General features: G+C 37.9%; 1 protein-coding gene across 1 annotated transcript; it reads left to right on the forward strand.

Annotated features, from left to right (window-relative positions):
* Window positions 1–416: 416 nt before the first annotated feature.
* Window positions 417–5,910, forward strand: LOC122072061 (B3 domain-containing protein REM17-like). Its single transcript, XM_042636601.1, has 7 exons — window positions 417–553; window positions 679–874; window positions 2,865–3,180; window positions 3,285–3,673; window positions 3,749–3,960; window positions 4,298–4,445; window positions 5,466–5,910. Exons 2-7 carry the CDS (start codon window positions 797–799, stop codon window positions 5,709–5,711), a joined length of 1,389 nt encoding a protein of 462 aa, XP_042492535.1. The 5' UTR covers window positions 417–553; window positions 679–796; the 3' UTR covers window positions 5,712–5,910.
* Window positions 5,911–12,683: the final 6,773 nt, after the last annotated feature.

The following is a 12,683-nucleotide window of genomic DNA, read 5'->3' on the forward strand; positions in this document are numbered from 1 at the left end:
AGAGAGAGAGAGAGAGAGAGAGAGAAGCTGGAACCGCCAGTGACCGGAGAAAAAGCTGAACCGCCAGTGACCGGAGAAGAAGCTGAACTGCCAGTGGTATCTGCTGTTGCAGTGAGAGGTAAGGTAAAATATGATTGTTTATTTGTTTTAGTTAAAAGGGTAAAAATGTCATTTCAAATTCTTTCTTAACGGTGACTGACGGTAGGGGGTCTGAGTCTAATTTGGTGAAAGAGAGGGGGTGTTCCTATAATACTGGCATTCTCCAGGGGGTGGCGTTGTAAATTACCCTATTCTAAAATTATAATTCAACCCTTCTAAAGGTAAATCAAACCGACAGGCGAGAGAGAGAGAGAGAGAGAGAGAGAGAGAGAGTCCTTGTTTGGAATTTGGATAGGCGTAGTTGTTTAAGAGAGGTAAACCGCCCTGTTTTGGTTCATAACTGCTTACCTTGTCTTCTTCATAGCTCTCTCTGAGAGAGAGAGAGAGAGAGAGAGAGAGAGTCCGTATCAAGTATCAAGCGTGAGAGGATTAGGGCAATATTTAGTATTCACTCGTAAGCTCTTGCTCCTCCCTTTTTCCTTTTTAATTTTTAATTTTTAATTTTTACGAAAGAAAAGGAAACTCCGCTCTCTCTCTCTCTCTGATTTCCAAGTCTCACTCTTCCGCTTGGATTTGCAGGTCTATTAGAATAATACAAGTCAGTGGATCCCACCTTCAGAGTATCATCAGTTGGAAGAGTTGGAATACATTGGCACAGCACAGATTCCTTTGGAAGGAAGATAGAGAAGATCAGAGAATGGCGATTAAGGGTCTCGGGCAGAGGAGAAAACCCCACTTCTTCAAACCCTTCCTTCCCGATTCATATCAACAGCTCGTAAGTTTTTTTTTTCTCTCTTTCTCTCTCTAGGGTCTTGCTCCACACCGACGGTCGGTTACACCGACGGTTTTAGGTATTGGTATCGGACCCGTCGATTCATATTCGCATTGGCTATGACAATGACCGATATCGATAATCGATACATGTCGTTGGCATGGGTCGAAAATTAAAAAACAAACATCTTTTTGGCAGATTCAACTGATATCAGCCGATATGTATCGGATATAGAACTAGTATTTCGGAACTGGATGGTACTACTTCTGATTCCGTATGCTAAAATCATGGTTATACCGAGCTTGACACCAAGACACCTTGGCCAGGTTGGAAACCTCATTGATAAAAGTGTGAAAATCGTCTACAACCACTGCACTGGTGCAGTGAGCATACGTTAAACTCATCGGGTGGCTAGGAGTTCCTTGGGGTGCATGCCCAGATGCTTTCAACTGTCTGATGCTCACTATAGGGTATGTGGACTCTCAATGAAGAGTGTTTTTGGCATCGTTAAAGCTGCCCTCATTAATGGGTTTTGTTTTATTAGAAATGGATTTTATTTCTTGTGCCACGTAGGATGGTGATGACTTAATGGCATCACCCACGGTTACAAAGAGATTTTCCCATATATATAGAGCGGGGAAGTGGCTGATTTTCTAGAAGTGTGGCCTAAGCCAGTGCTTTGTGTGTCAATCTTTATCCTCTAAATAAGAGTGCAAATTGTATGCAGTAAGTAGTGAAGTGTAGTGAACATCCAACGGTTGGGAGGGTCTGGCCATACATGCACCCCAATTATTGGATGCTCATCGCACCTCTCCGTCTTATTGTAGACGATTTTAACACTCAAAACAAAGGGTAGAAATGTCTTTTTACATGAAAAGAGAGAGATAAACATATGGGAGCCCTTGGTAGGTCGTACTCCTGGACAACAATTTCCTACACTCCCAATCTGGGATGAATCTACAAGCCACACTAAAGTAGTTAGTCGCTGTTCTGAAAAAATATCATCCATATGGTACCTATATTGCACCAATATATATATATATATATATATATATTTTTTTACCTATATTCTAAAGCTAAGTGAGAGAAAATAATTTTCACAAAATAAAAAATGTTAAAAAAATAATAAAAAATTCATGTTAGAAGGAAGCTGTGACAATTGCAATTTCTTTTCCATCTATAAAATCTTGTTTGTTATTAAGTTTTGGAAAGATGTTTTTTGATGGGTGACCCCCCTGGGCCCAGACACATGAGGGGTGGGGGCAAAATGACCGATCCATCTTCATGAAAGGGAAAATGTCTCCTTTGTGGATACTTTTTCGATTGCACCCATCGGCCCTCATACACACGCGAGAACCACACTCCCTCTTTGGAAATACTTTTGCGAAATTTTTTTTCATCTTTATAGCACAAACGTGAGGTTAAATCTTGTCATTTCACATTGACACTCTTGAAATAGAAGGATAAAAATCTAAAATTAAGGGGTAAAAGAACTTTGTTTGGGTGTGTGGCCTACGCCAACACTCCCATGTGTCTATCATCTTCCTCTTCATATGAAAAGACATCTTTACCTTTTATTTTGGGAAGAGAAAGAGAGAAACATAGAGCGATGGCATATGTTGCACTCATGGATAGAGATCCACTAAATAGGCAAAGAGAACTCTGTCTAATTTGCTTTACCCTCCACTTCCCCATGTGTCAAGGCATATGGAAAGCAATTGGGTGGTTTTTTTCTCCTGTTAAAATATAGGCAAAAGACTGTACACAGACAATGTGTGGAATCTTTGGTATGCCAAGACACAGAATGGGACCCCACACACTGTCTCTCCTCTATAAAATCCCCTGTATTGACTATTCATAATGGAATCAAGCCCATTCAAAAAAATTATTTTTTATCATTAACTTAAATAATGAATAAGATAAGGAGAAATAAAAAGGACATAACTTCCCCCTAAAATCATGAAATTATTAACATGTATTTTGGATGTCATAGGCAATTCCCAAAGCATTTCTCAAGCATCTAGCTGGTGAGAATTGCGTAGATGGACAAGAAATCATATTGAGAAACCAACACTGCAAAGACAAATCATGGCCTGTGAAGCTGAATGGATTTTGTTTTAAAGAGGGTTGGAGTGATTTTGTTAGAGACCATGAACTCTCTCTTGGAGAATTTGTGGTTTTTGGGCATGAAGGTGGCTTAGTTTTCGATGTTATTGTATTTGGCCATTCTGCGTGCGAGAAGAAACAGTACCCAGCTCTTTATATTAATATAGAAGATGATAACAGAGTGGAGGAGAAAGAAATCAAAGGTAATCTTCTCATTTCAATGCTCTTTTAACAGTATCTATTTTGTTTCTTGACCATATTTTTACTAAACAGATTGTTCTTTGGTTAATGTGTTTTGATGGTTCAGTGAGTTCTGTTCCTCTAAGTGGCCGAGTCATAACCCGTCCCATGACTCGTTCTCTGCAAAGAGAGGCAGCCATGATTAGTTCCAACAGACAAGCTTCTTGTGAGGACCTAGGAAAGCAATTAGAAGTCAAGGGGCCTCTAAGTGGCCGAGTCATAACCCGTCCCATGACTCGTTCTCAGCAAAGAGAGGCAGCCTTGACTAGTTCCAACAGACAAGCTTCTTGTGAGGACCTAGGAAAGCAATCAGAAGTAAAGGGGCCTCTAAGTGGCCGAGTCATAACCCATCCCATGACTCGCTCTCAGCGAAGAAAGACAGCCATGACTATTTCCAACAGACAAGCTTCTTTTGAGGACCGAGGAAAGCAATTCGAAATCAAGAGGCCTCATAGGGTAACCGTCTCTCTCTCTGTCTGTCTGTCTCTCTCTCTCTCCTAGAATATTGAAACAAAGGGTTGTGAATTTCAGAGGAAGCCGTCCATTCCCAAAAACTTTAGGAGATCTAATGGTTTGACCAGAAAAATCTTCAAAGTGATCATCAGAGATCAAAAGGGAAGGTTGTGGCCAGTGAACTTATGCGACAATAGGAGCAAAATGGGAAGTGGATGGTTAGAGTTTGTGACTGCAAATTGCTTGAAAGAAGACACTTGTATTTTCAAGAAAAAGGACTCAGTAAAAAGGTCAGTAATGGAATCCTTTTCATCATTTTTCTTTTTCAGTTCCAGGATTAACTAACTTTTAACCCATAATATCACATGTTTAAACATTGGGTGTGCCTGTATATGTCATTAAAAAGCGGGGGAAAAAAAAACTGTGCATCTCTCTCCTCTCTCTATGAAAAGACATCCTCCACGCCTTGTTTGGGGAGGAGAGAGATAGACACAAAGAGTACAATGGCAAAGGATGCTGCACTCCAATGTGCATTGTTTGAGATTAAGAACATATAGACTTAATTTGCAAACCCATAAACTCAACAAGTTTTTGTAGGGACTAACATTGTCTTTCAATGGTTCGCAGAAGTAATAGAGGTGCAATTGTGCTTGATTTCACTGTATCTGGATCCAAGAATAGAGGGGCTCTTGTGAAAAAGGATGAACAGATTGAGCCCACTAATCCATCATTTGAGAAGAGTATCTCGCTATTCATTTTTAAAGCGCATTGTTTGGTTAGTGCTTCAATCCTCTCACTATGATACTATGGTAGTTTTTGATGACAAATGATGGGTGTTATTAATAGTCACCTAATTCATGTTTTGATTACAAATTGGACTGAGTTTCTCTTCACCACGGTAAAAGAGATTCCATCATTTCTATAATAGTAGGACTGTAAGGGTAGTGTCGGACTTCAAACAATGAGGATAATAATTAATTATAACCTCTTCACCTTGGATTGGGGGGGGGGGGGTGGAAGGGTGGGAGTGGTATCGGAGATATTTTCAGAAGATTCTAAAACCATAGAGAGGTTTGTGACTCTTAGGATGGGACGGTGAACCTCAATACCTGGGGAAGGAAAACTTTGTCCTTTGAAGAAACACATATTGAGTTTCTAAGATATATATGGTGTGGTGTATTTTTTTTGCATTTATGGAAAACTTTGTGTATCTTATAATCTGATCTTATTATTCTTGTATTATCTTTTCATTATTTTATATTATTTTATGTTTTTATCTTAGATTCACATAAGTGGTTTTATAATCTATATTAATATATTTTTTGTTAGCATGCCCAGCACTGTCTACATCCCCCTAAAATAAAAACTTCCCCATGCACCCTCCCATCCCAACCCCCCATTGGTTGAGCGGCTAGCTCCAAGAAAGCTAGCGACATGCACAGCTTCCAACCTATATTTTATAAGATACAAACTCTTTGTTTGGATGCACCCTTGCACCCATAAACAATGGGGTGCAAAGCGGCCACTATGTTGAATTTTAGTAACACCTGAGTTTATCTCGTCTTCTTTCTGAGATGCGAAATGGCCACTGTTTCTCTCCTGATTGATGCTCACTCACGTTCTCGTTGGCCGAGGCGCTGGCACAGAGGCCATGTTCTCAGACCGGAACCATTTTCCCATTTTTATATAATGTTAAATTTTATTATATTCTGCAAAGATTATTTTATTTACACCTGACCTTACCTGGTCTTGCATTGTTTCTGATCCTAAAATTTACCATGTTTCATTTTCACAGTATATCCCAAAGTATTTTGCAACATCCAACGATCTTATGGGGAAAATTTACAAGACAAAAATCACAGATGGAAAGGGAAGGTCATGGAGAGGGCAACTGAAGCATAGGAAGAGCGATGACGTAGTCTACATTACAAGTGATTGGACTCAGATCTTCACTTCAAATGGCTTGAAGGCACATGATACCTGCACTTTGGAGCTCACTCGCAGAGGAAAGGGGAAACTCATGGAGTTCTCCTTGCTTTGAATCAGGCCATGAAAAGGGTTCACAAAACCTTACCTAAGTAGGATATTTAAGATTCTCCAACTATGGAAGAAACCCATCTCTGCAACCAATGTAAACCAATGGATTTCAATACCCAATAGTGAAATCAACCCAGAAAACAAATTATGACTTGGATTTTGTTTCTCAAATCTAAAACAAAATGTCTATGCTTTAACAAGAACTGTTTCTACATTTGAAGCATCAACGAATTCATTGCCCAAAGGAAATTAACCTAGAAACCAAATCAGGATCTGAAATTTCTTTACTGGAAAAATTTGATACCTTGTTACATTACCTGTGACGGATCTTCTCAGATTCAAAGCCCTAATGACATCGAACTATCTTCGCATATGTTAGCCTCAGCCAAAAATGGCTGAATATCCATTGAATTTCCGCAAATTAACATAGTAAACAGCAATATCAGCTGAAGTGCACCATTGGAGCAGAAAAATATAGCCTTGGAATCGAGACTCAGCGTTTCGCAAGCCCAAGAACAGTCGCTTCTCTGATGGATGGTAAAGGTTAGGGGTGTAAAGCCTGAACCACTATTAGTTAAAACCGAAACGGCAAAAAAATAGAAACGTACCGTATGGGTTTTAAACAAATAACAACAATGAATCATATGGTCAAAAAAAGGGTAAAAAAAAAGGAACGGCAAAAGGACGAAAACGAATGGTACGAGTATTAAACGTGTAGTTTTCAAAAAAACGAAACCAAAAGCGGTAGTATACTCATGCAATTTGAGAGATTATTACCTATATACATGTATCTAATGTTCCAAAAGCTCTGGGAGTCTCAAGATAAAATAGTCCAATAGGCTACAAGAAAATAAGATGTTGCTAGCTTTAGCTTCTCCTTACTCAATGGGTTATAAGAGAATGAGATTTTTTTCCTATATATAGTATGGAGGTTAAAAACCAAAAACCAAGTACCGTATTGTCTTCATTCTTTACTTTTTACTAATAGTTTTTTATTTTTTTTTTTTTTTAATTAATTAAAATTTTTTAATAAAATTCCTATTTTACCCTTAAAAAATGGATACGCGTTTAAAACGGATTCTTTTGCCGTTTCCCTTTTTTTTCGTATTGTATAATAGCATACAGGAAAACGTGTTTTTTAAATGGAAAAAAAAACGCGTTTTAACTAACAGTGGTCTGAACTGATAAAATTGATCAAACTCGACTGTTAAAACCCAAACCAAATCGATCCTTATTGGATGAGTTTTGGACGAAGGTATGTTGAGACTAGGGGTGTCAATTTGTGGCCCGACCCGACTAAACCGACCGGGACCGACCGTTTATAGACCGGCCCGGCCCGGACCGTTTATTAAACGTGTCGGGCTTAAGCCCGGCCCGTTTATAAATGGTCGGTCTCGGTTTTGCTACTTGGACCGTCGGGCGCCCGACCGAGACTGACCGAATAACGCCCGACCGAGACCGGCCTATTGTGCACCGACTTGGCCCGACCCTTTAGTGATTGTAGAATACCTATTTTACCCCCCAAATTAAAGAATAAAAACTAAAAAGTAAAAGACATGTTCACATTTTAAATAATGGTTATATTTGGTATCATTTATTGATTTATTGTCATTTTTTTGGGTTTGCATGAGTGGGCCGGAACATAAGAGCACATTTTAAAGAGGGCCCGTTTAAAAACCGGTTAAAACCCGTTTAACATTAAACATGTCCGTAACCCGGTTAAGGCCCGACTAAAGCCCGATTAAGGTAGCCCGATTATAGCCCGAGACCGACCGAACGAATATAAAGTGTACCATGCTCTCAATAACTAAGCCCGATTAGTTAAATTGGGCGGACACGGTGTAGCCTTTGAAAGTCTTCAAGCCCGATTAAGCCCAACCGAAACCGGACCGGACCGACCGGTTGACACCCCTAGTTGAGACAGATTGAAAACCAATCCAAACTGAACCAACCAATAATCAAACCGAAAGCAAACTGAATGAAATCGATAAAAAAAAAATGATTATGAGATTATAAATTGGTGAATTGATCATCCATTTATTACAATATTAGTGAGAAAATTTTTTTATTGTAAAGGGAATTGTTACAAATAATTGAATATTAGGTTATTAATAGAGAAATTGATTTGTTAATTGTAATAATGCTTCCATTGATTTTCTTGTTGACTATACAAAACTAGTTGAGTAGTTAAATAAATGATTGTATAATAGTTATTTTCTTAGTAATTTGTTATCCATTGGTTTCAATATTTGTTATCTTTTCCTTACAACTAAACCCTGATTTAATCATAAATTTAAGGTGTATTTTTTCATCAAATCTTGTCACTATAAGTTATGAATGAAAGATTTCATTATGATTCAAGTTCAATAATAAACCGATATAAACCAGGCATTAACCCGATATTGAAAAACCAAAATAAACTGAAACCAAACCAAACCGAAACCAAAACCGACCAAAAACCGAAGTTCCTTAATGGATTGGTTTTGATCTCCCTCATTCCTAGACCAAAACCGATTCAACCTGACCAAAACCAAACCAAACCAAATCGACCAATTGACATCCCTAGTAAAGGTTGATATCTCGCATACGCTACACAGTCGAACTGAAAACATTATCCTTAAATTGTTAATTATAATTAGGAGAAAAGAACTGGCAGTTTCTTGTTCCCCACCATGGTTTGGGAGCTTAGTATCAAAAATGGGATCGGTTATGGTCAATACCAATTTGATATCGATCTGTATTGACCAGGATTGAAAAAAAAAACCCTTGCCGCATTAATCCATCAATATGGTATTAGGCAAGAATTGAGATTGATTAAAACCGATTCTGATCTGATCCGATCCCTCAAACCATGTTCCTCACTCTTGGAGATAGCTGAGTGTTAAAAGACTATTGTTTTGTTGCAAATCAAGCATATCGGGTTCTATGGCGGTGAGTTCGGGCAATTAATTTTTTTCTTAAATGGGTAATTACAAACAAATAATATTGTCACATTTTTTTTTTTTTTTTTATAATCACATAATATTGTCACATAGATAGGGGTGTTTTGGTCAAATAATTTTCTATAAAATAAAGGAAATTTTGTGCTCAACTTCATCAAAAAGGGTTTTAAAGACATTGGTGTTCCTATGTTGGCACTAAGAAGAGGGAGGGATGAATGAATGTCTCCAAAATGTTTCGCAACACACCCTAACATGGTTGTCTTCAAGCAAACCATAACTAGATGGCATGATCTATTTTACAATCACATGTAACACACATGCACTTTCACCTCGCAATCACTGTGTTGCCAGGTCTATCAGATAATGCACACCCACTTTGCAAACCACACACTTCAATATATAATAAAGAGTAAAGCATGCATAATACACCAGATATACGTGGTTCGGCCAACTTGCCTACTCCACGGGGTAATACCTTAACCAGGGTATCATATTCTACTCAATAATCAATTTTTTCAACCGCTATAGTGGTTCAAGAACATCAATCCCTGCTTCAATCGAATATGCAATTCAGACACAATTTTTTCAACCGCTATAGTGGTTCAAGAACATCAATCCGTGCTTCAATCGAATATGCAATTCAGACAAAGGCAACAACCCCAAGCTCTAGACAAGGCCCAACTTGCTAGGTGTACAATTTTAAATCAATAAAACCAAATTCCAACCCAATACATCATTGATCTAGAGATTTTCAAAAACAAACAAACCCTAGAATATAAAAAGGGGTTTTTGTATACGGATTACCGTAGCCTGTATAATCCGTCAATCAACCTTCTATTTAGAACCTCTAACACATCATGCATGCATTCCAATGTTCCAACCTCTTCCAATTCGCTCTGTTTTAGTGTGATCATATGAGAATTATTATATCTTCTTTGTCTGATATTGAAACGACACGATTCAACTTGAGTTGGAACCATGACTCAATGAGCTTAAATTTTTTCAGCCATTAAGCATTCTCAAATTGTCTTTGAACACGCTGTTACTACGTGGGCCTGTTGAATCTTTAACTATATGGGGCCTTCACCTGCCGCTTCCAACTAGTGCCAAAGCCTTTGTAAGGTTGTAATATGCTATCAAATATAATATATTATGCCCTTATATATTTGTGACATTATTAAATTACCAAATTGACCTTACCAATTAACATATTATATTGTTGATTGTTTAGCTTCCCTAACACCACCAAATCATCTGTACATCACTAGAAACTCATGTAGTTGCCAATAATGACAACCTACAATCAACACACTCCACTGACCAATAATCTCACCCTTCAGAATTATTTGCAACTCTAACCAACGATCATTGTGACTGTGACTTCTCTCTCCCTTTGACAAAAAGTACAAAATGTGATATTGCTTCCCCTACATAAAAGCTCTCTCTGCATAGACTCATCTATAGGAGTGTCTAGGAGTGTCGGTTGCATCTTCCTATTCTATAGGGATTTATTGTCTATGTTATTCACCGACTCCCCCTACATATGATATCTTTTTTGGCATTAATACCAAAGACTACTTCAAATATCTCCTCCTGAGCCGTCTGGGAACAAATAATAAAATAATGACTAACACGCTTCCCCTATCATATGCGCCTCATTGCAACTCAGTGCTGGGGTGAGGTATCCATACCCACCTTGGGCAGTAACTGGGTACTAGGGAATGCGACAACTGCTCACACACCTCAGTAAGTGTTTGTCTCTTCATATCCTATGACTAACAACTCTAGGCGTTTGATTGTGCATTTTCCTTGATTGCTTTCCAGTTGTATTTTTGCCATTTTTGACAGCATTTTCCTTGATTGCCATCCAGTTGTTGTCTTGCCAACTGATTTATCAGTTTTCTGAAGTCTATCTGTGCTACTAATGAACTGACATTTTTGCTTTCGTATTTTCCTTTTCTCTCTACATTCTGCTCAGTGTTGCATTAGTCTTCTCCTTGGTTTGGTTGACTTGTGCTTGTGTCTTCTGTGTGTCCTTTACTCTCCACATACTTACCAAAGCTGTCTTAGACTCATCACTATACTTTGAACGCCGTCTCATGGGTTGCTTGTCAGAAGTCCTTTTATTTTTTTTGACCCTATGAAGATGATCCTTTAGATATGAAATATTAGAAAAAGACCGAGTTTCCTTTAACCTATTCCTTTGCCATGGGCAATGGTCTGTTAGATCCCTTAGGGGAGGGGTATTATTGACCCCAAAAAATTAAGAGATGGGAGTTTGTGATGGGACAAGAGTCCCATCACATAGCCACATCATCCATGGCTTGTGGCAAGGGACTACCCTTGAAAATATATTATGCATGAAATACTATGCAAATATATGGAAAATATCATTATATGTTGTCGTCAAGCCCCAATTGTGTTTGGAATCTTATCTATTCTTTGGTTCAATATTTACCAAAACACCATACTTCCAAGTGGATATGGTTAACGCCTAAAAATTTTCATCGTATCAACATGTTGAATTTTTCATTAAATTTGTTAGTCATCATATTGAATCATACTAAAATATATCTCACACTACATTTTCCTAGGGAAAATTTACTATCATTCATAAGATAGTTCAAATGCTCAATGGCCATTCAACTCGTATAATACTAATTAGAAAATGTTATCATTTTACATGTCTTAGACATTTTTATTTTCTTCTATCCTCTTTCAACATTTCAACGTTTTTCATATAATATTTTGAATGATATGGTTATGTTTATGTTGTGTTTGGAATGCATTATAGGTTAATAATGCATTTCAAAAAATCATACCTAACGCAACGTTAGTGACGATAGCCTACCACTCGATGACCCCTTGGTAGATCGATTGGGCTACCTTTTCAACCAAGGTGGCGAAGTCCTCTTTGATGTTTTCAAGATGGAGAAGGAAGATTTTTTCATTGGCACATGCATGCCCTCCACTGAATTTATTGACTGTTACAGAATCCTCTCTTACCTTGACGAGCTCAGATCTAATTTTTGCATTCTCCTCAGGTACGACTTCCATGCCTTGGTGGGTGGCATAGAAGGGGTCACAGGGAGGGGATGACCCCTTCTAGCAAGATATCCTAACTTATACCACCACAAAGCAAAATCTTTATAGGATACCCACGACACGAAGAAAAAGGAGCGCCACTTAGGGCCACTCCCACATCCAGGACTTGTATGGGAAGTATTTATCTATCAAAATTGAGAAAACATCTAATACTTCTGTTACATCTCCTGTTTATAGTGGAGAAGGTGCATCTCGTCCTTGAGATTTCAATGTGAGTGTGTGTGAGGCTGTATTATCCTTCATATTGGATCTGTCAAAGAAGATATACTTAATGGCTGCCAGTTGTATTTGTGCTGATCTAAGTTGGAGAGAGTTTTTTGTCTCAACAGACCCTGTTCGAAGGACTTGGATTTTAGATGCATTGGATTAATTTAGGGGAATCAATATTTTTGATGCTACTCAGACTAATTATGATGGTTATGTTTTGATGTTACATTGGATGATTTTGAATTCAAAACCAAAGTTGAAGCTGTTATTTTTTATTTTTTAGATTGATGTGTGTATTTTTGAACCTGGATTTTGGATAAAACAGTTTGGCATTATATTAGTAATGATGGCATGTTGGATTTTGAATATTTATTGTTAGTTTATTATGTTATACAGTAATTTGTTTGATTTCGATAAGTAGTTATCAATTTGTTGCAGTTATATCAACAAATGCATTAGGTGACACTTCAAGTGATAAAGAAGATATGATCCTTTACAATGGATTGGAATTAATGAGACAGTCCATATATACTAGGGAACCATGTAGGGATAGTATGTTTCAGGGGGCTGTCATGGTGCATGAGATCTTGAATGGACATGCCAATAGATGTTACAAACAATTTAGGATGGAACGTCATGTCTTTCTAAACCTATGTGATTATGTTAGATACAAGGATTGATTGAAAGGCATGACTAACATCCGAGTGGATAAATAAGTTAGA

Source organism: Macadamia integrifolia, chromosome 2 (assembly GCF_013358625.1).
Source record: "Macadamia integrifolia cultivar HAES 741 chromosome 2, SCU_Mint_v3, whole genome shotgun sequence".
In the NCBI taxonomy this organism is placed as follows: Eukaryota; Viridiplantae; Streptophyta; class Magnoliopsida; order Proteales; family Proteaceae; genus Macadamia; species Macadamia integrifolia.

Bases quoted from the DNA above. Each gene is read 5' to 3' on its own strand.
- LOC122072061 (XM_042636601.1), top strand. From the start codon at position 797: ATGGCGATTAAGGGTCTCGGGCAGAGGAGAAAACCCCACTTCTTCAAA. The intron at 875-2,864 runs GTAAGTTTTTTT...TGGATGTCATAG, and splicing joins CCGATTCATATCAACAGCTC to GCAATTCCCAAAGCATTTCT. The intron at 3,181-3,284 runs GTAATCTTCTCA...TTGATGGTTCAG, and splicing joins GGAGGAGAAAGAAATCAAAG to TGAGTTCTGTTCCTCTAAGT.